The sequence below is a fragment of the Suncus etruscus genome, chromosome 7 (assembly GCF_024139225.1).
Source record: "Suncus etruscus isolate mSunEtr1 chromosome 7, mSunEtr1.pri.cur, whole genome shotgun sequence".
Lineage (NCBI taxonomy): Eukaryota > Metazoa > Chordata > Mammalia > Eulipotyphla > Soricidae > Suncus > Suncus etruscus.
This window is the reverse complement of record NC_064854.1, coordinates 8,381,511-8,406,079: the sequence shown is the minus strand read 5'-3', so window position 1 is coordinate 8,406,079 and position 24,569 is coordinate 8,381,511. Positions and strand designations below refer to the sequence as shown.

Sequence of the window (24,569 nt, the reverse complement as noted above, 5' to 3'; positions counted from 1 at the left end):
CCGCTTGCTTCATCACTGTCCTGTGCCTCTCCCCTCCCTCCTCCAGCGGCGTGGACATGTCTGCCCTCCTGCTCAGACTCGGCTTTCAAGAGTCGCTGGTGCAGTCCAAGCTGGCGGCAGGCACCAGCACCTTCGTGGTGGCCTACGCCATCCACAAGCTCTTTGCGCCCGTGAGGATCAGCATCACCCTGGTGTCTGCGCCTCTGCTCGTCCGCTACTTACGAAAAGTGGGATTCTTCAAGCCTCCTGCTGCGAAGCCGTGACGCATTCCTGCCCAGCCCTGGCTTAGATGGGGGTTGGCTTTGGGGGGGGTGGGTGGAGGATGGACAGGGGCAGGGAGCTCACTGCTAGGTTCTCATGAAGAACTCTGACCTTGGCCAGCAAAGATCCTGGGTTGTTTTTTGTTTTCTTTTTTAAGTTTTGTTCCTGCTGATCTCGTTGGGCTCAGCTGTGGATGACAAATGCCATTTCAAACCACGCTGTCACCCAGGAACTGTTCCTTCAGGAAGAGGAGGCAGGAGGAGGGTTGGAGTCTCTACAGAAGTCCTCAGGGTTGAATCTTTGCCTCTGTTTTAAAGGGCAACGATTCATTCAGCTTTTCTTTCTTTTCTTTTTTAATTCCCATTCCTCTGATTTTTATCCGGCTGCCTGCAGTTTCATTCACCATAATCTGCACCGCTGCTGCCCGTACAATTAACGAAGCAGAAGTTAACATGTAATCAGGATCCAATTGAGCATCAGCCTTTTAATGTTTGTTAGATTTTGGTTAGAGGGAGAGAAAGACCAGCTATTGCAGTTTCATTGATCCTCAAACACCTTCAGAGCTGACAGGCCGACATCTACACTGCAGGTGGTGTTTCTCTCTCCAATTTCATTCCACTAAGTCAGGAACACTTGGGCACGTTTGGGCCAAACAAACGCAGGCCTTTGCCTGACTTGGATCCTGTCGCCACCATTTGGCTAGTTGAAATCCTCTTTGCTTTTCTGATCCTCCATCTCTTAAACTTGAACATTCCAAGAGGACTGTCACATGTTTACAGTGTCTAGCTAAGTTTGGGGTTGAGTTGAATTCTTCAGAACAAGATTTTGTAGCGTTCTTGCAAAAGGAACGTTATCAACGGGAAGCTGCTCTGAAATAACGAGGGAGCGGAGCCTTGGGTGCAAACGTGTGCCCCTCCTTTTTCCCTCCTGTTAGGGAGAGTAAGCTCAAGGCCAGGGATGAAACACGGCAGTAAAGCACAAGCCCTGCCTGTGTGAGATTTGGGCTCTGTCTCCAACATCAACACAAACATTTTTCGGGGGATGTGGTTCAGTAATTGAGCATAGCCTTCCCGCATGTGAAGTTGTCTGCGGTTGATCCCTACTACTGAAAAAAATCAGGGAAAAGCACAGACTTCAGCCTGTAGAACGAGTGATGGGTGCGTTAGCTCCTCGTGGACTCCTTAGCTATTTCTGCTGTGCTGGTACAGTCGCAGAGACCCAGTCAGTCATGAATGGAGGCGGTGTGCCACCAGTTGTGCTTCTATGACCATCAAAGCTAGAGACTTGACCCTCGACCCCAGGGTCCAACTATGGACAGTTTGCGCATGGCAACTGTTTGCAGGGACTGGAGAAAAGGCCTAGGCACAGCCAGGAGTAGCCAAGCACCTAGATTTATGCAGTCTTCCTCTAACTTGCCAGGTACCTTTCAAGTTGACCACTGTATTTTCTCTCCTTTTCACTTAGCCCACTGCCAGAGGTCTTCCGAAAGGCTTTTCAGTGGCTGACCAGGCCAACAGTGTGCCAGGTCAGTGCTGGCAAATTCCCGTGTGGATCAGTTAATCCTATTGATGATCTCCTAAGAGTCTTGTAAGACAGTGCTCTACCATTCTGATCCCTAGGAATTCCCATGAGGAAAATAAAAATAGATAAATAAAACAGCAAATTCCTCCATGCTTAAAGGGCTTAAATCTTAAACGTTCCTTCTGCGCTGGGAGAAAGAGTGGAATGCAAGGACAAGCAATAAAACTAGATAGCCATAGTGTTCTCTTCCCACCCTCCCTACTCCACTCCCACGGCCCAGGGTTTGATCACAGGAACTGGAGGATGGGCAGTGGGTCAGGGAACTAAATTTCTCTGAATCACCAGCAAGGTGTTTGTATTTACAATGTTTTTATGGGCCTGTGGAATAAAGCTGGATTGTCTATTTTAAAAAGACCCGCCTTTCTTTTTTTTCACCTTAAATAAGCAAGATGCTTAAACATCTGTATAAATCTATGATCTTGGGACGTAAAGATAGCATGGAGATAGGACATTTGCCTTGCATGCAGAAGGACCAGTGGTTCGAAATTTCAGCATCCCATATGGTCTCCTGAGTCTGCCAGGAGCTATTTCTGAGCGTAGAGCCAGGAGTAACCCCTGAGCGCTGTTGGGTGTGACCCAAAATCAAAACAAACAAAAAAATCTATAATCTTTTCATTCCTCTTTCAGAAAGCCAGGCAGCTATGAAACAGGCTGGGGGAAGTGGTGAATGCTGTGACAATGTGTGGGCGGTGACTGACACAGTTAGTTCTGTCATAGGAACTAGAGCCGGAAGCGAACAGTGCACTGGAGCCAGAGCGTAGCACAGTGGTAGGGCGTTTGCCTTGCATGTGGCTGATCCAGGACGAACCTGGGTTCGATCCCTGGTGTCCCAGATGGTCCCCCGAGCCAGGAGCAATTTCTGAGTGCATAGCCAGGAGTAACCCGGCATCACTTTTTGTGGCCCAAAAACCAAAACCAAAAAAAGGGGGATCCCTTTTTTGGGGCCAGCTCAGCCCTGCGACAATGACTCCTTCAGCAAGAGCTGCCTTCCCCTCAACACCCAGCTCAGCCCATGGCTTGTGGCTGAGCAGAAACATTGGGTCGTGGTGTTTCCGGAGAACTACAAACACGGCTCAGCTGCACAGAAAGGGAGGGAGGGAGACACTGCCTGCCACCAGCCTCTGGCACCAATCACCCAGGTCCCTCTGGCCATTGGCTGCTGAAAAGGTTTCTTCTCGCACCTCTCCAGAAAATGCAACATGCCTGTCAGGTGCCTAGAACTCATTGCAGATTTGATTCTGAATCAATTTTTGATTGTTGGGGGGGGGGGGAGATGCCAGGGTTTGAACCCGGGTCTGCCCTGCAAGGTTAAGCACCCTTCCTGCTATCTATCGCTCTGGCCAGCTTGTTCAGAAACTTGACACATCCTTGACAGTACCACATTCGCCCACGCTGGGCCATGCAGCCCGGGGGTGGGGGAATGGAAACTGGGAAACTCCACGATCAGGCATGTGCCTTGTAGCACACGGTTGACCCTCAGCACCTGGCGGTCCGAAGAAATACTGGGTGCAATTCAGGGTTCCCCCTCCAGACACAGGAGGAAAGCCAGAACTCCTGCTCCAGACAGCAGCCTCGATTCTGGCGGAGTCTCTAGGCCATGACCTGGAGCTGAAAGCCCAGAACATTCGGAAACCCACCTGACAGGCGTTCTCCTCCCTGCAGGAGCCCAGACCGACAGGGAGGGGAGGGGAGAGAGCAGAGAATCCGGTCGAGCAGGTTGCCACGGATCGGAAAGTGTGCCTGTACAAAACGCTTTATTTTTAACGAAGGAGAATCACAGATTCATTCTGGACAGCTTCGGGCTTAGCCACCCAATAAGTTACAAACACGCATCCATGAAAAAGGTGGAAGATCATTGCACAGCCCCTACCTGCTTGGGACGCTGCCCAGCCGACACCGGGTCCCCCCTCCTACAGCAGGTCCGTCAGCCTCACCTTTGCCCTGGGAAACCCGTGAGGTCGCGGGATCCAGCACGGTCTCTCGGGGTCGTGCCTGTCTGTCTGAGTGAGATTCTGACTGGGAAGGCCCCAGAACACTGGGATGCGGCCATCAGAAGCAGCCCCGGGGCAAGCAGCTCCCTCGGGCCTACGAGTCTTTGCCTTTCTGGCTACTGGACGGCTTGGTCGAATTCGCCGTGATCCAGGGGTGTTCAAGCACTTCCCTTTAGAGTCAGCCGTTGGCTGGGAGAATGCTTCAGCAGTCTGGAAATGAGGTCCCCGCGCCCCCCTCTGAGACGAAGTCTGGGAAGGTGACTTCCACCTGCAACAGATAAGCGGCATTGGTCACGGAGGTGACAGAGTCGATGCGAAAGGCGGGACTGATGGGGCCGGCTCTGCACAGGTCTTACCCGGGATATTCTCCGGTACGTTTCCTGGTACGTTTCCGCCTCAAATGGTGGCTTTCCAACAAGGAACTCGTAGCAAAGGACACCGAGGCTCCAGAGGTCCACCTTCTCATCATGCATCCGCCCTTCAATCATCTCCGGGGGTAGGTAGTCCAGGGTGCCACAGAGGGTGGTTCTCCTGGAAAGGAGAGGGCGCAGGTTAGTGGGGTCCAGATCTGTCACCACTGGCTCAGCACTCGGCCCTTCTCCCTCTCAACCTCCAGGGTTGCCCTGGACAATCTCTGGGTATTGGTAGGAAAAGACGGGGAGACGCACAAGATCCCATACCAGCAAACCAAATCAGCTCCCAACCCTCCCAACCCTGAGCGATGAGAGTTCAGAAATCTGGGGCCAGAGGGCAAAACAATAGGGTCCAGGATTTTGAACCAACTAGGTTCAAGTCCCAGCACGCCACGTGGCTCCCCGCCAAGCCCCACCAAAGATGATCCCTGAGCACTGAGCAGTTTGCTGTGGCACAAGAAAGAAGCTGAAGTTTGAGCCTGAAAATATGAAAGGCGCTTCTAAGCAGCCCATCTCGAGTCCTGAGAGCGAAGCAGTAGCCAGCAGAAGGCCCAACTTGAAGGGCAGGTTGGGCACACGCTACATGCCCGTCTCCTGCCAGTGCACACACAGCTTGGGGATGACAGGTGACCCTCTCCTGCCAAATCCACCGCTGGGGCCCTCAAACCAGACTTTCAGCTTTCCGCAAAAGGAGGCAAAATCAAGTGAAACTCTAGTCAGAAGTTATATGGGGACTGGCTCAAATTTAGACCAAAAGACACGAGCCTGGGCCAGAGAGATAGGACTGCAGTAAGGTCTGGCACATGGCAGACCCAGGACAGACCTGGGTTTGGTTCCCAGCATCCCACATGGTCCCCCCGGGCCTGTCAAAAACAGTTTCTGAGTGCAGAGCCAGGAATAACCCGAGAGCCACCAGGTGTGGCCCAAGGGAAAAAATAAAAAGACACGAGCCTGTTTGCATTTTGATGTACATTTCTGGGTATCGACACTAAAGAGGACAAGGCCAGACATCACAGTCTTTTTCTCAGAGGTTCACAAAAAGAGAAGATGCAGGCCAGAGGGAGAAACTGGTAGACTGAGCCAAAGCCCTGGGCAGGCTGGTGAACAGCTAAGTATGAACCCTCTGATCCCACTAAGTGCAACCCCACCCTGCAATTCCGGGCATTGGAATCCTCGCAAAGGCCAGTCTGGAACTAAAGAGGGACAGAGCATCAGGGTCTCTGCTCTCTCTGGTCACTCACCCCTCCTCAGTGCTGGAAGCTATGTGCCTACTGCCTCATGTGCCCGAACCTTCCGTCACTCCACTCAGGGCTGCCAGCAACTCTCCAGAACTCTCCCCCTGCACCCCACTGGGCTGAGCTGAGCTGACCAGGGAGGAAGGGGACTTCCAAACAGGGCACACAATAGCTTGGGATCGGACACCATTGACATGGCTGTCCTTCCCTGGAAGTCACAGGGACCCTAGCAGTTGCAGATGCCTAAAGTCCATCTGTCTATCAGTTCCACTGCACGGCAGCCCCTGCAGGAACAGCTGGATATGGGCAGTTAAAGCAGCCAGATTCTGGCTGTTCTTTCACTCAGAGCCAACTGCATGCCACTAGCAAGTTCCGGTGTCCATTTAAACTCGAGTTTAAAAGCAAAGAACACATTAGCTTCACTCAGAGGATTCGCTTAACTATACTTAACATTTGCTCATTTCTGTGCTTTAAAGGGAATAGGACGAGCTAAGCCTGCAGACCAAGCCCAGTGTGACCCAGCGCAACCCAAGTCCCTGACACGCCCACCTGGCCCCCACGGCAACCCTCACTGCCAGTCACTCTCGTCATCTCTTCCCTGGCCTTTTCAATCACAGGCTTGAAGCATACGGTGACTCGCACAGCTGCAGAATCGGGGTTTCCTACAAAGCTGACACCCTCACCCCATGAAGCCTGAATTGTGTGTCCTGAACCAGTCCAGTGTCTCTGAGCCCCCCAGTCCCCTTCTGCCCGGAGTGTCACCTGGAGGAGGGGGCGTGCACAGACCAGCCGAAGTCTGCGATCTTCAGCTCCCCCGTCGACCCCAGCAGCAGGTTCTCGGGCTTGATGTCCCGGTGGATGACTCGCTTCGAGTGACAGTACGAAAGGGCATTGGCTAGCTCCGTGATGTACTGTGGGAAAACACGGACTTCAGAAACACGCCTTGGTGCTAAGAGAGCATGACTCGAGGTTAGAATGGAGTCTCCTCTCTGAGAGGAAAGCCATCAGCCAATGTGACCTATTATCTATGCTTTAAAGAGCTACAAACACAGGTGATGTCTTAGTCAATTATCCCTCGGTCAGTATGGCACAAGTCAGCCCACAAACGATACCGCCACGTGCAATTTGGGCCTAGCCACAGGATTTTGGCCAAACTGGGTTCAAAATAAGCACATTTCACTCGAGTTCAATCCCCAGTATCATCCAAAGAAAAAAGCCAATATGGGAAAGCTGGTCTAAGAGAGCTAGACATGTAAACTGCCTTGGAGTGGGGTGGGGGTGGGGGGACGCACACCTGACAGCGCTCAAAGGTTTCTCCTGGTTCCGTGCTCAGAAATTACTCCTGGCAGCTCAAAGGACCATATGGGATACTGAGCATTGAACCCGGGTCCATCCTGGGTCGGTCACGTACCAGGCAAACGGCCTAGTGTTGTACTAACACTTCGACCCAAAGTTAACTAATTGTATTGTTAAAGTCATTAGTACTAGAGTCAATTCCCATTTTTAAAACTAAGATCAAATTCTGATTTTTTTTTTTTTTTTTTTGGTTTTTGGGCCACACCCTGTGACGCTCAGGGGTTACTCCTGGCTATGCGCTCAGAAGTTGCTCCTGGCTTCTTGGGGGACCATATGGGACGCCGGGGGATCGAACAGCGGTCTGTCCTAGGCTAGCGCAGGCAAGGCAGGCACCTTACCTCCAGCACCACCGCCCGGCCCCTCAAATTCTGATCTTAATTCTTTTTTTTTTTTTTTTTTGGTTTTTAGGCCACACCCGGTGATGCTCAGGGGTTACTCCTGGCTATGCACTCAGAAGTCGCTCCTGGCTAGGGGGACCATACGGGATGCCGGGGGATCGAACCGCGGTCTATCCAAGGCTAGCGCAGGCAAGGCAGGCACCTTACCTCTAGCACCACCGCCCGGCCCCTGATCTTAATTCTTAAATCTAATCTTAAATCTTAAATTCTGGGGCCACTAGACAGTTTACATGTGTGCAAGAGGGCCAGAGGACAACAGGGAGGGCACTGGCCTTGCACACAACCAGCCTAGCCTGGGTTTGATCTCTAGCACCTCATAAACTATATGGTACCCCAAGCCCACCAGCAGTCACTTCTGAGCACTAACATCCCAAAGACAAAACCCACTGCACAATAAATAATAAAATTTTTTGGCACAGCAGGAAGGATACACGGCTGACCTAGGTTCAATCCCCAGCATCCCATATGCTCCCTGAGCATGCCAGGGGTAATTTCTGAGTGGAGAGCCAGAAGTAACCCGAGTGTCGTCAGATATGTCTCAAAAACAAAAAAAAAAAAAAACGACTAACTTACAGTTGCAGTTCTCTGCTCATCAAACTTGGACAGTTTCTGGAGCTCTCTGTAGACAGCGCCAAGAGGTGCATATTCTAGAATCAGGTAAACTCGGGTAGCGTCATGGAAATAGCCGTAGAGTCGCAGAATGTTGGGGTGCCTGCAACAGTGCAAGCATACAATCAATTGGTTACCTGGGACAAGAACATGTGCAAAGTACTCACCAAATCGCTGGTGTGAATCAGGGGTAAAAACTAGTTCTGCTCAGTGCCTCCCCTCTTCTTTCTACCCGACCCTATCGAGGATGGAGCAGTGGTCGAGCGAATACCAGTAAGATACTTGCCTTCTGCAGCTATAATCCTTAAGAATTTTGCTGAGGGGCCGGAGAGATTGCATGGAGGTAAGGCGTTTGCCTTTCATGCAGGAGGTCATCGGTTCAAATCCTGGCGCCCCATATGGTCCCCCGTGCCTGCCGGGAGCAATTTCTGAGCCTGTAGCCAGGAATAACTCCTGAGCACTGCCGGGTGTGACCCAAAAACCACAAACAAAACAAAAGAAAAGAATTTTGCTGATCATGGGGCGGGAAAGGTAGTACACAGGAGAGTACTGGTCCTGCATGTCACCAACATGGGTTTGATTTTCCTATACCACATATGGTCCCAATAACCTGCCAGTAGTGATCCCTAAGCTGAGACCTGGGACGAAGCCCTGAGCACCATCAGATGTGTGGGGAAAAAAATAATGTAGGGGTGGGAGGTAGGGGAAATTCAGGGCAATAGCACAGCGGGGAGAGCATTTGCTTTGTACACAGACAGACCGACCGAGTTTGATTCCCAGCATCCCACATGGTTCCCCAAGCCTGTCAGGAGTAACACTCCTGAACACTCCCTGCTTGGTGTGGCCCCAAAAGAAAAAAGTAAATAACAGAACAGAACTTCCATGTGACTCAGTAACTCCACTTTTTTGAGTATAGACCCCAAAACACAAAAACATTAACTCAAAAATACTTATGTCCATTGGAGCACCAAGTCCAATCACCACGATACAGAAACAACCAAACAACCAGAACAGGGAGAGAGAAGAAGGTAGCTGCAAGAAGCACAGAGGAAATCTCAACAATGCTTGACTAGAACTGTCAGGGATAATGTTCAGTGAGAGAGAGAGGACAAGACTGGATCATCTCACTTCTCTGATACCCAGAGGAAACAAATAAGGAGTGAACAAGACCAGTGGTGCCAAACGCTTGGCCTTTCTCTGTGATATATGGAGAAATAAAATAAGGCCATGAACAATATCCAGGGTGTCAAACCCTTGGTTGTGAGCACAAAACAGTTAGTATGTGGAGAGTGGGGAACAGACAAGTGACATGGAACAGGGCGTCAAATTCACACCGTAATAGCCCCTAATCTCTGCTGGGTGTGGCCTGAACATCACCTCCCCATCTGACCCCACAAAAAGAAATGGATTTTTTTGTTTTGTTTTTGGGTCACACCTGGTAGTGCTCAGGGTTACTCCTGACTCTACACTCAGAAGTTGCTCCTGGTAGGCTCCGGGGACCATATAAGATGCTGGGATTGAAACCACCGTCCTGCATGCAAGGCAAATGCCCTACCTCCATGCTATCTCTCCGGCCCCAGAGATGGATTTTTTCCCCACTTTATTTATTGATTGATTAGTTTCTGGGACACACCCAACAGAACTAGAGGCTACTCCTGGCTCTGCACTCAGAAATCGCCCCTCGTAGGCTGGGAGACCATATGGGATGCCAGGAATCGAACCGGCCCCCTCACATGCAAAGCAACCGCCCTACTACTGTGCTAGCTCTCCAGTCCCAAGAAATGGATTTGATGCCAGGGAGAGAGCCAGGCTTTCAGTGTCCCACATCTCGTCTCTTCCCACTCTGCCAGTGGGGCCCCACAAAAGCAAACTGGAGCACATCCACGGGGCGCGAGCACTCACCTCAGGTGGGACTGGATCTCCACTTCCCTCCGCAACTGGTGCTCCACGCCCGCCTTCTCCAGCTGAGCCTTGAACAGCACCTTCAGGGCGAGGATGAACTTGCTCTGCTTCTCTCTGGCCAGGTAAACGTTGCCAAACTTTCCCTTCCCCAGTGGGCGGCCGATCTCAAAGTCATCCAGGGCCCACTGCCTCCTGGAAAAGAGCGAGCATGGTCAGGTGTGGAGAAAGCAGGCGCCAGCCAGGAGGCTTCGGGGCAGAGCACCACTGGGCCTTCCCAAGAGGGAAACCCTAATTCAGTACCTGGCATCACCCACCCAAAGTTTTTTAAAGCTATGAGGTGAAGGAAATAGATCTTTGCAAAAATCGATTCAGTCGATAGACTGCAGGTCTCATTTTTTTGGTTCTGTTTTGTTTTTGTTTTTGGGCCACACCCAGTGACACTCAGGGATTACTCCTGTTACTCCTGGCTCTGTGCTCAGAAATTGCTCCTGGGCCAGAGAGAGAGCATGGGGCTAAGGCATTTGCCTTGCATGCAGAAGGTCGGTTGTTCAAATCCCGGCATCCCATATGGTCCCCTGAGCCTGCCAGGAACAATTTCTGAACGCTGCCAAGTGTGAACCAAAAACCAAAAAAAAAAAAAAAACCCCAAAAAAAGGACATTGCTCCTGGCTCGGGAGACCATATGGGACACCGGGAAATGGAACCACAGTTTGTTCTAGGTCAGCCGTATACAAGGTAAACGGCCTACCGCTGCGCCACCGCTCCAGCCCCATGTAGGTCTCATTTTTGAGAGTTGCAGCTTGCTTTCTTTAATTCATCTCAAAATAATTTCTATTGCAAGATCCACCACATATCCAGCATGTACCCACAAGAATCCAGCCAATGACGTGGCAGCAATATTCACCCCATTTCCCCAAGACAGCAGGAGCTGAATCAGTAAGGCAAAGAGTCTGTGTTCAAAAAAAAAAAGTCTTGTTCAGGGTGTTCAGTGCTAAAGAACTGCCTGGAACAGTCAGCAGGAAGTAGCTCCATGAGGTCCCTGAGCTCTGTTAACCCCAAACAAAAGGCAAGCTGAGTAGCCAGACTACTGCTGGAAACACTGGTGCGGAAGGGTGGAGCCCAGAGAGCACAGTCAGATCCATTGGGCCAGGGATGTGCTTGGGGGGGGGGGGGGGAAACACACCCTTTTGTGCAGAATGCTCTGTCCTTTCTTTTCATCTTTCTGCACCATCCCCCATTTCCAGCTCCTCCTCCTGAATTCCAGGTGAGAGGAGAGGTTCCTAAACTTAACTGGCCTATCACTCTTCTTCCCAAGGCTACTGCGACAACTCTTGTGGACTGTCCCAGCATCGTCACTTGAGAAAGACCAGCCAAGAACCATTCAGAGGAAGCTCCTAGATAATGTCTGGGAAATAGATATAGTATCACCACGCTTGATAATAAGGAATAATTCACGAGGGCTGGAGAAAGGTCAGGCAGTAAAGCACGTGGTGCCTTGCATGAGGCCAACCTAGGTTCTATCTCCAGCAACCCATATGGTCCCCAAGCCCTGGCAGGAGTGATCCCTGAGCACCAATGGGAGCAAAAAGTAAAAACCAAGAAAAACTAAACCAGGGGCTGGAGAAATAGCACAGTGGTAGGGCATTTGCCTTGCATGTGGTCAACCTGGGAGGGACCCAGTTTGATTCCTGACATCCCATGTGGTCCCCCAGCCTGCCAGGGTGATTTCTGCGTGCAGAGCCAGGAGTAACCCCTGAGCACCACTAGCTGTGGCCCAACAACCAACAATCAATCAATCAATAAATAAAGTTTAAAAAAAAATCTGAATCATTTATAGCACACGGAGATGAGAATAGTTATATGATGGAGAAAACATCTAACAAATGTCTGGAAAATCTAGACACATGCAAAAAATTGAAGCTAGACCACTTTCCAACTCAGACTGAAGGAGAAGTGGGTAAGGCCTGTGCCTTGCATGTGGCCAACCCTGGATAAATCCATTGTGTCCCATCAGTCCCTTGGGCACTGCGAGGAATGATTCCTGAGCACAGATTCAGGGCTAATCCCTGAACACTGCCCGGTGTTCAGAAAATGTATTTTCTTAACTTAAAAAGTTTAAATAAGGGGGAGCATTGGTAGTGAGAATGTTGCACTAGCGAAGGGGGGTATTCTGTTTATGACTGAAACCCAACTACAAACATGCTTGTAATCATGGTGCTTAAATAAAGATTTATATAAAAGTTTTTAAATAAATTTAAAAATACACGCATTAGAGACATAGGTCTAAGGCCCAGAGTGTCTATGTTGCTATCTGATGCTAGAACATAGGTGGAAAGTTCCATAATTTCAAGGCTAGAAGTCTTTGGAGGAACTCAAAGCCAGCAGCAAAGGACTGATAAATTCAAAACAAACAACTGAGTAGAGTGGGGGTAACAGGCAGCACGGGTCCCATGAACTCTACCAGAAGTGATCCCCAAGCGCTAAGCACCACCAGTGGTGACCCTCAATATTTTTAAGACAATGACAAATGTCCAATAGACAGAATACAGGCCAGTCTGAAAGTTCACAAGGTGAATGTATGAAGAAGCTGTGGTCTAGACATAAATAAGATGGAAGCTCTCACAGCTCTAAAATGGCTGAAACCATGTGGTTCACTACAACAGGAATGGAACCGGAGGGCACTGTGTTACTGGGAGAAGAACGAACACCCAACAGTTTACCAAGTTGTGAGCTACAGAAGTACATAAGGAGAGGCCCACACCCCAATACCGACAGATTCATGGGCAGAAAGAAGAGTAGGAAAGACCAGGTAGGCAGGAGGGATCTGAGAAGAGTGGGGGACAATCTGGGCACTTCAGTGAAGGTCAAGTACAGTAACTGGACACCAAACCAGAAAGGCCAACATCATTATAAACATAGGTCCTGAAAATGCAATAAAAATAGCAGTAAACAGTGCTGGAGAGGCTGAGAAAAAAAAAAAAAGGAGCCTCACGGCTGTGGAAGAAACTAAATTCATGGGGCCACTGTGGAAAACTGACACTAATGGAACTTCCTGCAGCTTCAGAACAGGTAGCAAGAAAGGTCACAAGGTGGCTAAGACATGTGGGCTGTAACCAGCACAACGGGGACCCCACAGATGGACCCCCAAACTGCAGGGATCAATTCCTAAAACTGTAAGCCCTGAGTAACACTGGGGTGGCCCAGAAACAAAATCGAAAAAGAAAAGTTCAAAATCTTTTTTTTGGTGGGGAGGGGGACCCTACCCAGTGGTGCTCAGGGGTTACTCCTAACTCTGTGTTCTGGAATCACTCCTAACAGTGCTCTGGGGACCGTATGGGAATCCGGAGATTGAACCCAGACTGGCCCACTTGCAATGCAAACTCCATCCCCACTGTGCTATCGCTCCAACCCCAAATATCAGAATCTTGCAAGGTAATCAAGAGCATGAAGGGCGGGAGCCAGCACCACCCAAATGTGATGCCCAATACTAAGATCACAGTCCTCAGTACGAAGCCAAGGACAACCAAGGGACCCAACAGTCCTACTTCAACATGTCTACTAGGCAATAAAAAGACCCAAAAAGTATCCCCGAATTTTTTTCATCCCTAATGTTTACTGCAGTGGAATTTGCAATAACTAAAATCTGAGAGCAAACAAAATGTTTGCTGTAGATCGAGTCAAGATGCAGCATGTTAGTACAATGAAATACTAATTACATATTAAAAATTAGTTCAGGGGTCGGAGAGATAGCACAGTGGTAGGGAGTTTGCCTTGCATGCAGCAGACCCTGGACGGACCTGGGTTCGACCCACAGCATCCCATATGTTCCCCCGAGCCTGCCAGTAGTAATTTCTGAGCACGGAGCCAGGAATAACCCCTGAGCGTCACTGGGTGTGTCCCAAAAAACAAAACAAAACAAAATTAAATAAATAAAAATTAGTTCAAATTTTACTATTTGTAACAAAACGGAGGGAACTTGAGGGAATTACACAAATGAGTCTATAGGAAAGAGAAAATATTGGGGAGCATGCCAGAGATGCAACAGCACACTAAGTGCTTGCCTTGCACAAGGCCAGCCCAGGTTCAATCCCCAGCAGCATAAATGGTTCTCCAGAGCGTATACACTTTTAAAAAAAAAATAACATGGGCCCGGAGAGATAGCACAGCGGCGTTTGCCTTGCAAGCAGCCGATCCAGGACCAAAGGTGGTTGGTTTGAATCCCGGTGTCCCATAGGGTCCCCCGTGCCTGCCAGGAGCTATTTCTGAGCAGACAGCCAGGAGTAACCCCTGAGCACCAACGGGTGTGACCCAAAAACAAACAAAAAACAAAAACAAAAGAAAACAAAGTATATAAACATGTAAAGTATACATAATGACTTCTGAGTGGAAGAGAAATTTCTAACTGACTTATTCAATCGCAACAGCGATCAAAGCTTTTTCTATATTGAAAAGCAGTTACAAGTGGGATTCTAGTCTAAAGTATTCATCAGTAAACCCAATTTTCCAGTTTAAAAAAATTTGTCTCTGGGGCCACTCACCCTAGGGCTTTTTCCTATCTCTGCATTCAGAGATCACTATTTTTTTTTTTTTTTGGTTTTTGGGTCACACCGTGCAGCACTCAGGGTTACTCCTGGTTCTACACTCAGAAATCGCTCCTGGCAGGCTTGGGGGACCCTATGGGACGCCGGGATTCAAACTGCCGTCCTTCTGCAAGCTCTGTTAACCCCGGCCCTCAGAGATCACTCTTGGCAAGATTGGTGATCAATCTGTGGTGCCAGGGACCAAAACCTGGATTGGCTACATGCAAGGCAAACACCCTCCTGCTGTACCATCTCCCAGCATCCCTCTCCCGGTCTCAGAAAAAATCCAAAGCATTAAAGCCTATTTTAGACATTCCATAACTGGATGTGCAATGAAAACTGTGTTCTAGAAGGAGTACAGAACTTTGCAAAGAGAGACCTTACTTTTTAGAGTCTTCATTTTTCTGTTTTGATTGCAGTTCCTTTTCAGAATTATTTCCTAGTAAGAATTAGTAAAAACATGTGAGTAGAGATGATTCAAAGAATGGTTCCCATGATACTAAGGGTGTGGGCTCATTCGTGTTTCCTCGGGGATGAATTACAGCACATCCTCAGTTAACCGGCAGTTTGGTCCACTTCCTTATCACATCCAAAAGAAATCCACTAATTAGATTTCAAAGCCCCACTGTACCTATTTGCCTTAAAGTTGCACTTTCCAGATAGGGTGATGCTCAGTGAGGCCTCAGACCCAGAACACAAATCCCCCATGTGGTCTTTGTAGAATTTCTAGACATGAGACCAGAGCAACAGCATACAGCATGGAAGGCCAACCTGGCATGCAGTTTCATCTCCAGCACCCTATTTGGTCCCCTGAGCCTGCCAGGAGTAATTCCTAAATGCAGAGACAGAAGCAACCCCTGAGCATTGCTGGGTGTGGCCCAAAACCAAAACAAAAGAAAAAGAATCTCTAGATTTGAGAAGCAGCAGAGAGCCCAGAGACACTACACTGTGCAGGTTCTCCCAAGCCTGCATCTGAGGGTGACAGATCTCCAACCTTCCACTCACGGCCACCCCCACTCTGGACACCTACTCCCCAGCAGGGGGGCCAGCAGCCCCGCACAAGAGATCAACAGCATCTCACAAACAAGCCTGCATTGCCCTGCCCCTCCACACATTGCCCAAGGCAGGAACAGAAGGTGCCCAGGCTGCCAAAGACACAGGGAAGCACAAGAAATCAGCTGTAGGAAGGGGTTGAAGTGCCTGGTTGGATCGATGGCACCAGGGAGGCTCAGACCCTGAATTCATGCCCAACATTGGGGCCTCAGCAGACTGGGAACAGACCCCAAGTCCAAGCCCACATGGGCCCTCAATGGTGTTGCTGGTACAACTAATGTCCCCCCATAAGAATTGCCCACCCTCCGACAGCCACCCAGAGTCCACACCCTCAAATCTGCTGGCATCTTTCATCCTGCCCACAGCTCTGAGGAGTCACTGGGGGGGTGGGGGCGGGGGGGGGGCAGGCTCCCTCCCTCGTTCAAGTTTCTAATTCAGCGGGGAAGCGGACAGACACTTTGTGGAGGTGGAGACCCCACCAATAATGGGGAGACCACACAAAGCAACCTTCACATGCATGCCAGGGCCAGCATTCACCCCGGACACCATCGGGGATACGCTCTTTTAACAGGCAGGCCAGCAGCCCCTCCTCGGGGTACCCATGACCCCCGCACACCCTGGCCAGCTGTGCCCCTGTGCTCCACCTATGAGTACCTGCCAGCAGCATCTTCCTCCCCTCCATTTAGCGCCCCACCCACAGAACCCCCGCATGTCCCTGCCCTTTCTCCAGCAGGTACTTGCTGAAAGCTTGGCCTGTCTGCCACATAGCTGGACACACAGGTTCTGCCCAGGCCCCAAAAGGAGTCTAAATCCTCATTGCAAAATTAGGACAACTTGTGCTTTTCTTACATCACAGCGAATTCCAAAAATAAATAAATTTTTAAAAATTTACTTTTAGGGCCGGAGGGTGGAGCAAGCGGTAAGGCATCTGCCTTGCAAGTACTAGCCTAGAACGGACCTTGGTCCGATCCCCCAGCATCCCATATGGTCCCCCAAGCCAGGAGCAATTTCTGAGTGCAGAGCCAGGAGTAACCCGAGTGTTACTACTGGGTGTGGCCAAAATAACGAACAAAAAATATAATTTACTTTTTTTTCCACAGCATTATTTATGGTACATAGTGACAATGAATGAGGGGCACTCCCACCCCAGTGCTGTCCTCCTTCTACCCTCGTTTCCAGCATGCATCTCATATCGCCCTCCCTTTCCCCCCATACTAGTGCAACTGGTCTCCACTTTATAGTTTGTTGTAGATTGTCTATTCTGTTGTCGTTTGCGATAAAAAGGATAAGAAGAAAAAAGAAAGAAAAAAAGAAAAAAAAAGGTAGAGAAAAAAAAATTGGCTGCAACTACCAAAAGAGAAAAAGAAGAAAAAAATGCACCCGGCTAATGAGAAAAGAAAAAAAAAATCACCAAATAAAAACCACAGGAGTGAAAAGGGAAGTGAAAAGTGGAGGAAAGAAGAAAAATAAAGTCAAAAACTAACAAATCAAAACAAAACAAGAAAAAGAAGGGGTGCTGCAGTGGTAGGGTTTGGCGTTCCCTCCACTTTTTTTTTTTTTTTTTGATAATTTACTTTTTTAAACTTTGGTACACCAGGCCATGCTCAGGGATCACCCCTGGCGGGTTCCGGAGAGCCTTATGGGATGTCAGGGATCTTTGCCTGGATCCAAGGCAAACCAACACCCTACACACCCTACTATCTTTCTAGCCTCACAAAGTTGCAAAGCTAATGATGATGCAGTTTCAGGTCCACCATTGCCCAACACCATCCCTCTGTTCTTGAAGTAACTACTCTTGTCCACCCAGTCTCCAGTTTCCCTCCTGCCACCCAACAGTCCTTTTCTTTTCTTTAACTTTATTGATTGATTGATTGGTTTTTGAACCACCACAACAAGTGGCACTCAGGGGTTACTCCTGGCTCTGTGCTCAGAAATTGCTCCGGGCAGACTCAGAGGACCATATGGGATGCTGGGCCCCTCCCAGGTCGGCCACATGCACCGCAAATGCCCAACTGCTGTGCTATCTCTCCTGTCCCAACAATCCATTTCTTAAGCCCATAAAGAACAGCTGTTCTGGAGGCTGGAGCCAGAGACCAGCAGGGAGGGCACTTGCCTTGCTTTTTTTGGTGGTGGTTTTATTTGTTGTTGTTGTTTTTTGTCCACAATTTTTTGGTTCATATTTTGGTCCACACTCAACAATGATTCGGAGTTCCTCCTCCTGGCTCTGTGCTCAGGACTCACTCCTGGCGGTGCTCAGGGGACCATGACATGAGAATGCCAGGAATCAAACTCAGGTCAGCCACATGCAAGGCAAATGCCTGCCCCACTGTGCCATCTCTAGGTCTGGCCCACCTGGGTTCAACCCCCAGCATGAAACAAGGTCCCTCTGATCCCTGAGTGCAGAGCTAGGGATGAGTAAGCTCTGAGCACTACGAGGTGTGGTCTAAACCATTCCCTTTCCCTAAAAAAAAACAAACACCAGGACTATCCAGGCCAGGAATTCAAGTCAGACACAAAGCACCTGCTTCTCGTGTCTGAGGCTCCCCTGGTTCCCGTTCCAACACACACACCCTCCCTCCCTCCCTCCGTACCACTAGGGATCGAAGCTGGCTCCCACTTACCAGCTTCCGGTGGCAAGACCTGCTCACTCTTTGAGGTGCTGCTGTTGGAGGGCTGAGAGACAGGACGAGCTATACTAGTGGCCTGCAATTGCTTGTGCTTCAGATTCTGAACCGCTCTGTGGCCGGGGACGCCCTTTGGGGCTTGTGCAGGGAGGCGCTGGGAGGAATTGGATGGGCACAAGACCCGCTGGGCCTGGCCACCACTTGCAGACGGTGGGTTCTGAGAGGGCTGCGGCACCAGCACACGCTTCGGACCGTGACCCAGGAGAGTTGCAGCCTAGGTGGGAGGAAGGAGAAGTGGCGTGAGGAGGGTGACCTGAAACTCCGCATAGAACCCTCTGGAACATGGCAGGAGGGAAAGTGGGGACACTGGTGGCGTGAAATGTGCACTGGTGAAAGGGGATGGACATTGTATGACTAACAATCATGAACAACTCGGTATCTGTGGGAGGAAAAATAAACCAATTGCATTATGAACAACCTTGTTTAAGCAAGTGTTTAACAAATTAAAGTCAAATAAAACAGGGAGCAGAGGACGGGGCTGGTGGGGCTACGTGCAGTAGAAATGTTATTCGAGGAAGAAAGAAGAGGGCTGGGACTCCAGACATGCATCTTCCTCAGACAGGAAATCTCAGGGCAAACCTCCCTTTTGTTTGTTTGTTTTGGGGCCACACCTGGTGATGCTCAGGGGTTACTCCCGGCTCGGAGGACCATATGGAACGCTGGGGAATCAAACTGCTGTCTGCCCTAGGTTAGCACGTGCAAGGCAAGCACCCTACCGCTGTGCCATTGCCCCAGCCCCTCCCTTTCTATCTCCACAACCAGGGGCTGCATGGGCAGTGGTTTGAAGGCATGCCAGATCATAAGACAAGGGCTGGGAAGAGCAGGCATGCTAGTAGGTGTATGAGTGTGCATTTGTGTTTCTTCTCCATGTCTCGGTGGACCTGCCTGCTAATCTCACTGCCCATCCCCTCCCACCAATGCTGGGAATGAAGCTGTTAATAGACTACTTTTTACCAAAACAGGTTTCTCTGGAACTAGGAGTGCAAGGCAAATGCCCTCCACGCAGTCCTATAACTCTGTCCTCAGCGCTCTAAGTAGTTGATTCCTTGTCAACTACTTACAAAGTAGAGCTACTAAATCTAAAGACTACAGGATATTTAGAAATTACCAAAAATAGGAGCTGGAGAAATAGTATGGAGATAGGGTGTTTGCCTTGCATGCAGAAAGTCGGTGGTTCGAATCCCAGCATCCCATATGGTCACCCGAGCCTGCCAGGAGCGATTTCTGAGCATAGATAGAGCTAGGAGTAACACCTGAGCCCTGCTGGGTGTGACCCAAAAACTAAAATAAATAAATACAAATAAAAATAAATTACCAAAAATAGATTTGCAAAGGACAGGACAAGCATAGTTAACTGAGGCGGCATGGCGGCAGTCTGAGTAAAAGGGGTGGCTTGGGGAGACTTTGCTGGGGATGGAGTAAGCACGAGCACTTTGCTGGCCTGAGAAGGTCCAAGGCCAGGAGCCAGAGGCCAGCTCATAGGGCTGGAGGACCAAGGGACTAGACCTGAAACCCCAGAACTGCAGGGCACCCCCACCCCAACACTGAACTGGCAAGCCAAGTTGGCCATGTATCACCCGGACTGACACTAAACCTCCCAAGCTTGGGAGGTCCCCAAAATAAAAAATAAAAAATAAAAAAATCAAGATGGGGAGCCAGAGCGGTGGCGCTAGCAGTAAGGCTTGTCTTGCAAGCCCTAACCTAGGACAGACCGAGGTTCGATCCTCTGGTGTCCCACATGGTCCCCCAAGCCAGGGCGATTTCTGAGCGCATGGTCAGGAGTAACCCCTGAGATGCACCGTTGTGGCCCGAAAACAAAAACATAACAAAACAAACCAAAAAAAACCAAGATGGACATATACCTCCGGGTTAAGGTGCGAGCCTGGCCTGTAGCCAAGCCTGGTTTGAATCCCAGCATGACACATCTCCCACCTCACCCCCGCCAGGCAGTCTTGGTGTAGCCTTAGGAAGAGGCCCCCAGCCCTGTCCAAGGGGCTTGGAGGATCTCGAGAAACACCAAGCCCTCAGACCCACACATTGGTGGCCAAGATCTCCTGGAGGACTCCTACCTCCTCACCCTGCCCTGACAGAAAAGAAAGTCAATTACTTATAAAACTAGGAACATCCACAATACAGCAAGCATTCAGGAAGTCCAATATTTTCTCCAATTTCTGCTAAGGATCTTTTCCCCAATAACAGACAAACATGGCAGCTCAAGTTAGCCCTTTTCTAAACTAAAGTTGGGTGATTACTGATATGAGATTGATTCACCCCCTTGTTCCACAAACACAGGGTTCCTGAGTGACTGCCTCACTTCTGCTGGCTCAGCCCCTCCAATGAATGACTTGGCCCACATGGGTATCCACAGCTCCTGCATAAAACATAGTCCTGGGCCGAAGTGACAACACAGTGGGTAGGGCATTTGCCTTGCACGCAGCTGACCCAGGTTTGATCCCTGGCATCCCATATGGTCCTCTGAGCCTGCCAGGAATGATTTCTGTGCAGAGTCAGGAGTAACCCCTGAGCGCCACCAGGTGTGTTCCAAAAACGAAAACAAACAAAAAAGATGTGGTCCTGTCCATGTACAGGACCTGTACATAGTGCCTCCAAAGGGTTCGCAGTTCTTCAAAGTCAGGAACCTGCCTCAGACTGGGGCCCCTGGAAATGGTCCCTGGCATTCTGGATCTCGCAGTGCCCTGTGCAGTAGACAGAACAGCTCCAGCAAAGAGCTTGGCAAGCTTGTAGTTATGGGTAGGTATTAAGCACCTGGTGCAGACAGAAGCCTCCAAAGGCCAAGCACAGGGCGTTAAACCCTCGCTCTCAGACAAAGTAAAAAGCAAACAGAGTTACCAGGGCAAGAGCACAAATGCCAAGGAGGGACTGGCCACTTCAAGTCCAGGACAGGGACAGAGGAAACTGGAGTGCGCCCAAGGATCGGATGTAGAAGTGCTTGCCATGTGGTTCTACCAACCCTCTGTTGGCACGTACCTTTAGGGGTCCTGAGCCATAGTTTTCTTTAGGCCAGTTCATGATGCTGAAAGAGAAAAAGAACTTTCAATTTAAGCCGGTCCCCACCTCCAAGCACTGCCAATGCTAGCAGGGCATCGGATTCTGGGGCAAAAGGCCCAAAATGCAGGGTCTACACATCCCTTTGCCATCCTCACGTCTTCCTGGGCCTGACGGCAGATTTTGAGGTTGGATGCTCAGGGGAAATCGCCCCTGCCAGCTCCCATGGTCTTCAAAACACTGAAATCATCCCACCTGCCACTCCAGATCTCCTCAGCAGTCTCCCCTCACCTTCAATCCTTCTCTTAGGCCCTGGTCACTGTGCCCCCAGACCCCTCACTAACCCCACCGTTGCCAAAGTCCAGTCAAGTCTGAAAGTAGGTGTCAGAAAGGGCCTTTGCCTTGCACATGGCCAACCAGGGGTCCACCCCTGCCATCCCATATGGTCTCTGGAGCCCACCAGGAGTGACGCCTGCTTGTAGGCTAGGGACTTGAGTGTTCAGGCACACCCTAATCTGCCCAGACAAGGGAGCTGGTCAGACAGTGGTGGGCAAGAACCAGCTAGTGAGGTGGGAGACAGTGAAGCTGGCGCTGCTGACACTGAAGCAAGGCTCTGAAACTTATTTTTGCCTACTGGTGCTCAGAGCATAACTCCTGGCTCTGTATCCAGGAATCGCTCCGGCTGAGTTCGAGGGATCAGATGGGATGCAAGCCGGGCTGGCCCGTGTGCAAGGCAAAAGGCCCTCCCTGGAGTGCTCCAGCTCTGGCTCAGGATTTTCACTTTTAGTTCCATTCTGTGCCCTTCTACTTCTCTGGATCATATATGGATGTGTGCATGTCAACGTATGGGGATAAGCTTGTTCCACTGATGAAGCAGATTTCTAAATTTCTAGTAAGAGTCAGGCACAGCGTGCTAAAAGGAGAACTCCAAAACACAGAAACCTGAATCCTGAATTCTGAACTCCCACAGAAAGGCTTCCCCACCCCTTCCACAGACAAGTGACTTCACCTGAAAGGCCCACCACAGTGAAGGAGCTCGAGGAAACAATGGTTTAAGTCAAACAGAGGAAAAGAGAAACAATGCCCAGAGCAGCAGTATGATGGGGAGGGTGCTTGTCTTGCACACAGCATACTGGGGTTCAATCCCCCAAACTCCATATGATCTCCCAAATCAAATCACACTGAGAGGGACCCCTGAATGTAGTCAGGAGCAAACCCTGAACATCTCTGTTGTGCTCCTCACCCCCACAAAAGGAGGAAGAAACTCATATGCTGTGTTATGCAAAGGTCATTTTGCACACACTGAAGCTTTCCTCACTCTCCCCAACCAGTTTGGGGAAGGGAATCAGGACAGAATTAGTACCTCAAGGAAGGCTGTCTTAAGGTCCCCAGAAGCCCATGAGGTCCAGAGCTCTGCCCGGTGTGGTCCCAAAACCATTAGAAGCAGACCACAAGGGGCTGGAGAGATAGCCCAGCGGTAGGGCATTCGTCTCATATGCAGCTGATCCAGGAAGGACAGTGGTTCGAATCCCAGCATCCCATATGGTCCCCTGCGCCTGCCAGGAGTGATTTCTGAGTGCAGAGCCAGGAGTAACCCCTGAGTGCCACCGGGTGTGATAAAAAAAAAAAAAAAGCAGACTACACAAACTGAATAGGCCTGAAGACCATTTTTCAATTGTCTGCAACAGAAGCTAGATGTTGTTCCTATTTCCCATGCCTTTCCTTCCTGAGGGGAATGAATGAGGAAGACAGGAAAGATTAACAACTCTGCTAAGTTCTGCACAGAGCCCCAGGAAGATGGCTCTTCTGGCCATGGGTGCTGGCCAGCCAATAGCCAGATTCTGAAGTCACCTGACTCCAGACCTTGTAACAAGGTCCAATCACTCCAAACCAGAGACCTGACCACTCTAAACAGGAAAACTGCTAGATGCAAGAATCCTTGGGCCTACGGGGTATTTAAGCCATCCCTAACCCTCCAATCTGGAAAAGCCTGCACTGAAGGAGAAAAATCAGTAGGTTGCAGGGAAATCTCCCATTCAAAAAAGAAAGAAAAAAACGAAAAAAACAGTCGAGCTTGGGGACCAGGAAGCCTAGTAGAAAGTGAATGGGTTGGTGTTACAACAAGGATAGCCTCCAACTCTATCCCCAGCAGCTTTGCAAATCACTATGATATAGGCAGAGCAAACTCACCGGTGGTTCCTGCGTTATTAACAGCCCCAGGGGGGTACCTCAGAACCGCAACTACAAACACCTGATTCCTGAGCCTCAACACTCTCACCCTCAGGCCCTCATCTCTGCACTCGAACCCCCAACCCTCCAAGTTAACCGGACCCAGGTGGGCAGTCAGGACAAAAACAAAAAAAATCAGTTAAATTCTGGGTCTTCTGGGTTCCAGCCACAATAAGCGCCCAACCCCGTGAAATTACGTCTGGCATGTCTTCTTGGGGGGCTCTTGGGTGTTTCTTTCCAGGCACTGCTGTGGGCCCAGGATCAGCCCAGCTGTGGGTGGAAAGTCAATTCCGAGGTTGCAAAGCCCAGATTGTGCAGCTCCTTAGGCCAAAGGATCTCCAGCCTCACCAACAAGCACCAGCGCCCCCCACGACTCCGAGAGCAATTTGGGGCTCCTGGAACCCCAAGAAGGGCCAGATCTTCCCTTCCCTTCCCTTTCCTTCTCGAAGGGACCTGGGATGGGGCCTGGAGCCAAAGGAGCCTGGAGGCCTGCCAGGCCTGGGCCCTGACCCCAAGGCTGCAACCTCACCAGCCTCTTCCCTCCAGGTCGTCGCAGCTCCAAGCCCTCTAGGACCAGCCACCATCTCCCTCCCGGGCCAGGCTTGCCCCGGGGATCGCCCACCTGCCAGCTCCGGGTGCCACTGCGAGCTGGCTGCCAGTCGTCCCCAGCCAGGTCCAGCCGTTAGGATTCAAAGCGGCTTCGATTTAAATGCTACTTAGACCCGCCCTTCCCGAAAGCTGATTGGCCAGCGCCGGCGCCCGGCTGTCTTCTGACTGGCTCGTGGCTCCTAGGCCGCTCCGGGACGTCGCGGACGTCGCAAGCGCAGGCGCACTTGGTCCGCCGGGACCGGAAGCGGGGTTGCCTAACGGCCGGCCGCGTCTCCTTTGCGAGTTCTAACAGCCTCTCCGTGAACGTCCATTTATTTCACCGTGGACAGCCACGCCTGAGAATCTAGGCTAGTCGAGAGTGAAATAAAGCCTGAGAAAGTGAAGGAACTTGTCGAGGACGCCGAGCCTGTAAGATTGGACGAGGCGGGCTGCAAAGGATGCTCCGGTAGAGGGGAGGGGCGAGCGAGTGCGCATGCGCGGGGCCTTGTGCGCATGCGCGGGAGGCGTGTTCCGGGCCTCCATTTTTTTTTGGCCTGGAGGAGCAAGGCCGACGGAGCCCAACGCGCATGCGCGGATGTTTGTGCGCCTGAGTGGTGATCCTGTGCGCGTGCGCGGGTGGCTCGCGCGCATGCGCGGAAGGCATGTTCTGGGTCTCCATGTTT

The 24,569-nt window shown here is 50.5% G+C and overlaps 2 protein-coding genes across 2 annotated transcripts in view; one reads left to right on the top strand and one right to left on the bottom strand.

Moving 5' to 3' along the window:
* The window catches only part of FAM210B (family with sequence similarity 210 member B), a 5,961-nt gene extending 5,690 nt beyond the window's left edge, over positions 1-271 (top strand). The window contains exon 3 of the mRNA XM_049777042.1: positions 47-271. Within this exon, the coding sequence (XP_049632999.1) occupies positions 47-263 (217 nt within the window). The 3' untranslated portion in view covers positions 264-271. The remainder of the gene's footprint in view (positions 1-46) is intronic.
* A 3,506-nt stretch (positions 272-3,777) lies between these two features.
* On the bottom strand, positions 3,778-21,093 carry AURKA (aurora kinase A). The gene is given in 10 exon segments (XM_049776374.1): positions 3,778-4,005; positions 4,007-4,057; positions 4,060-4,101; positions 4,190-4,364; positions 6,244-6,392; positions 7,809-7,947; positions 9,747-9,938; positions 14,711-14,765; positions 18,001-18,277; positions 21,052-21,093. Coding segments are annotated over 10 exon segments (1,200 nt in total). The 3' UTR covers positions 3,778-3,927.
* Between the last annotated feature and the right edge of the window lie 3,476 nt (positions 21,094-24,569).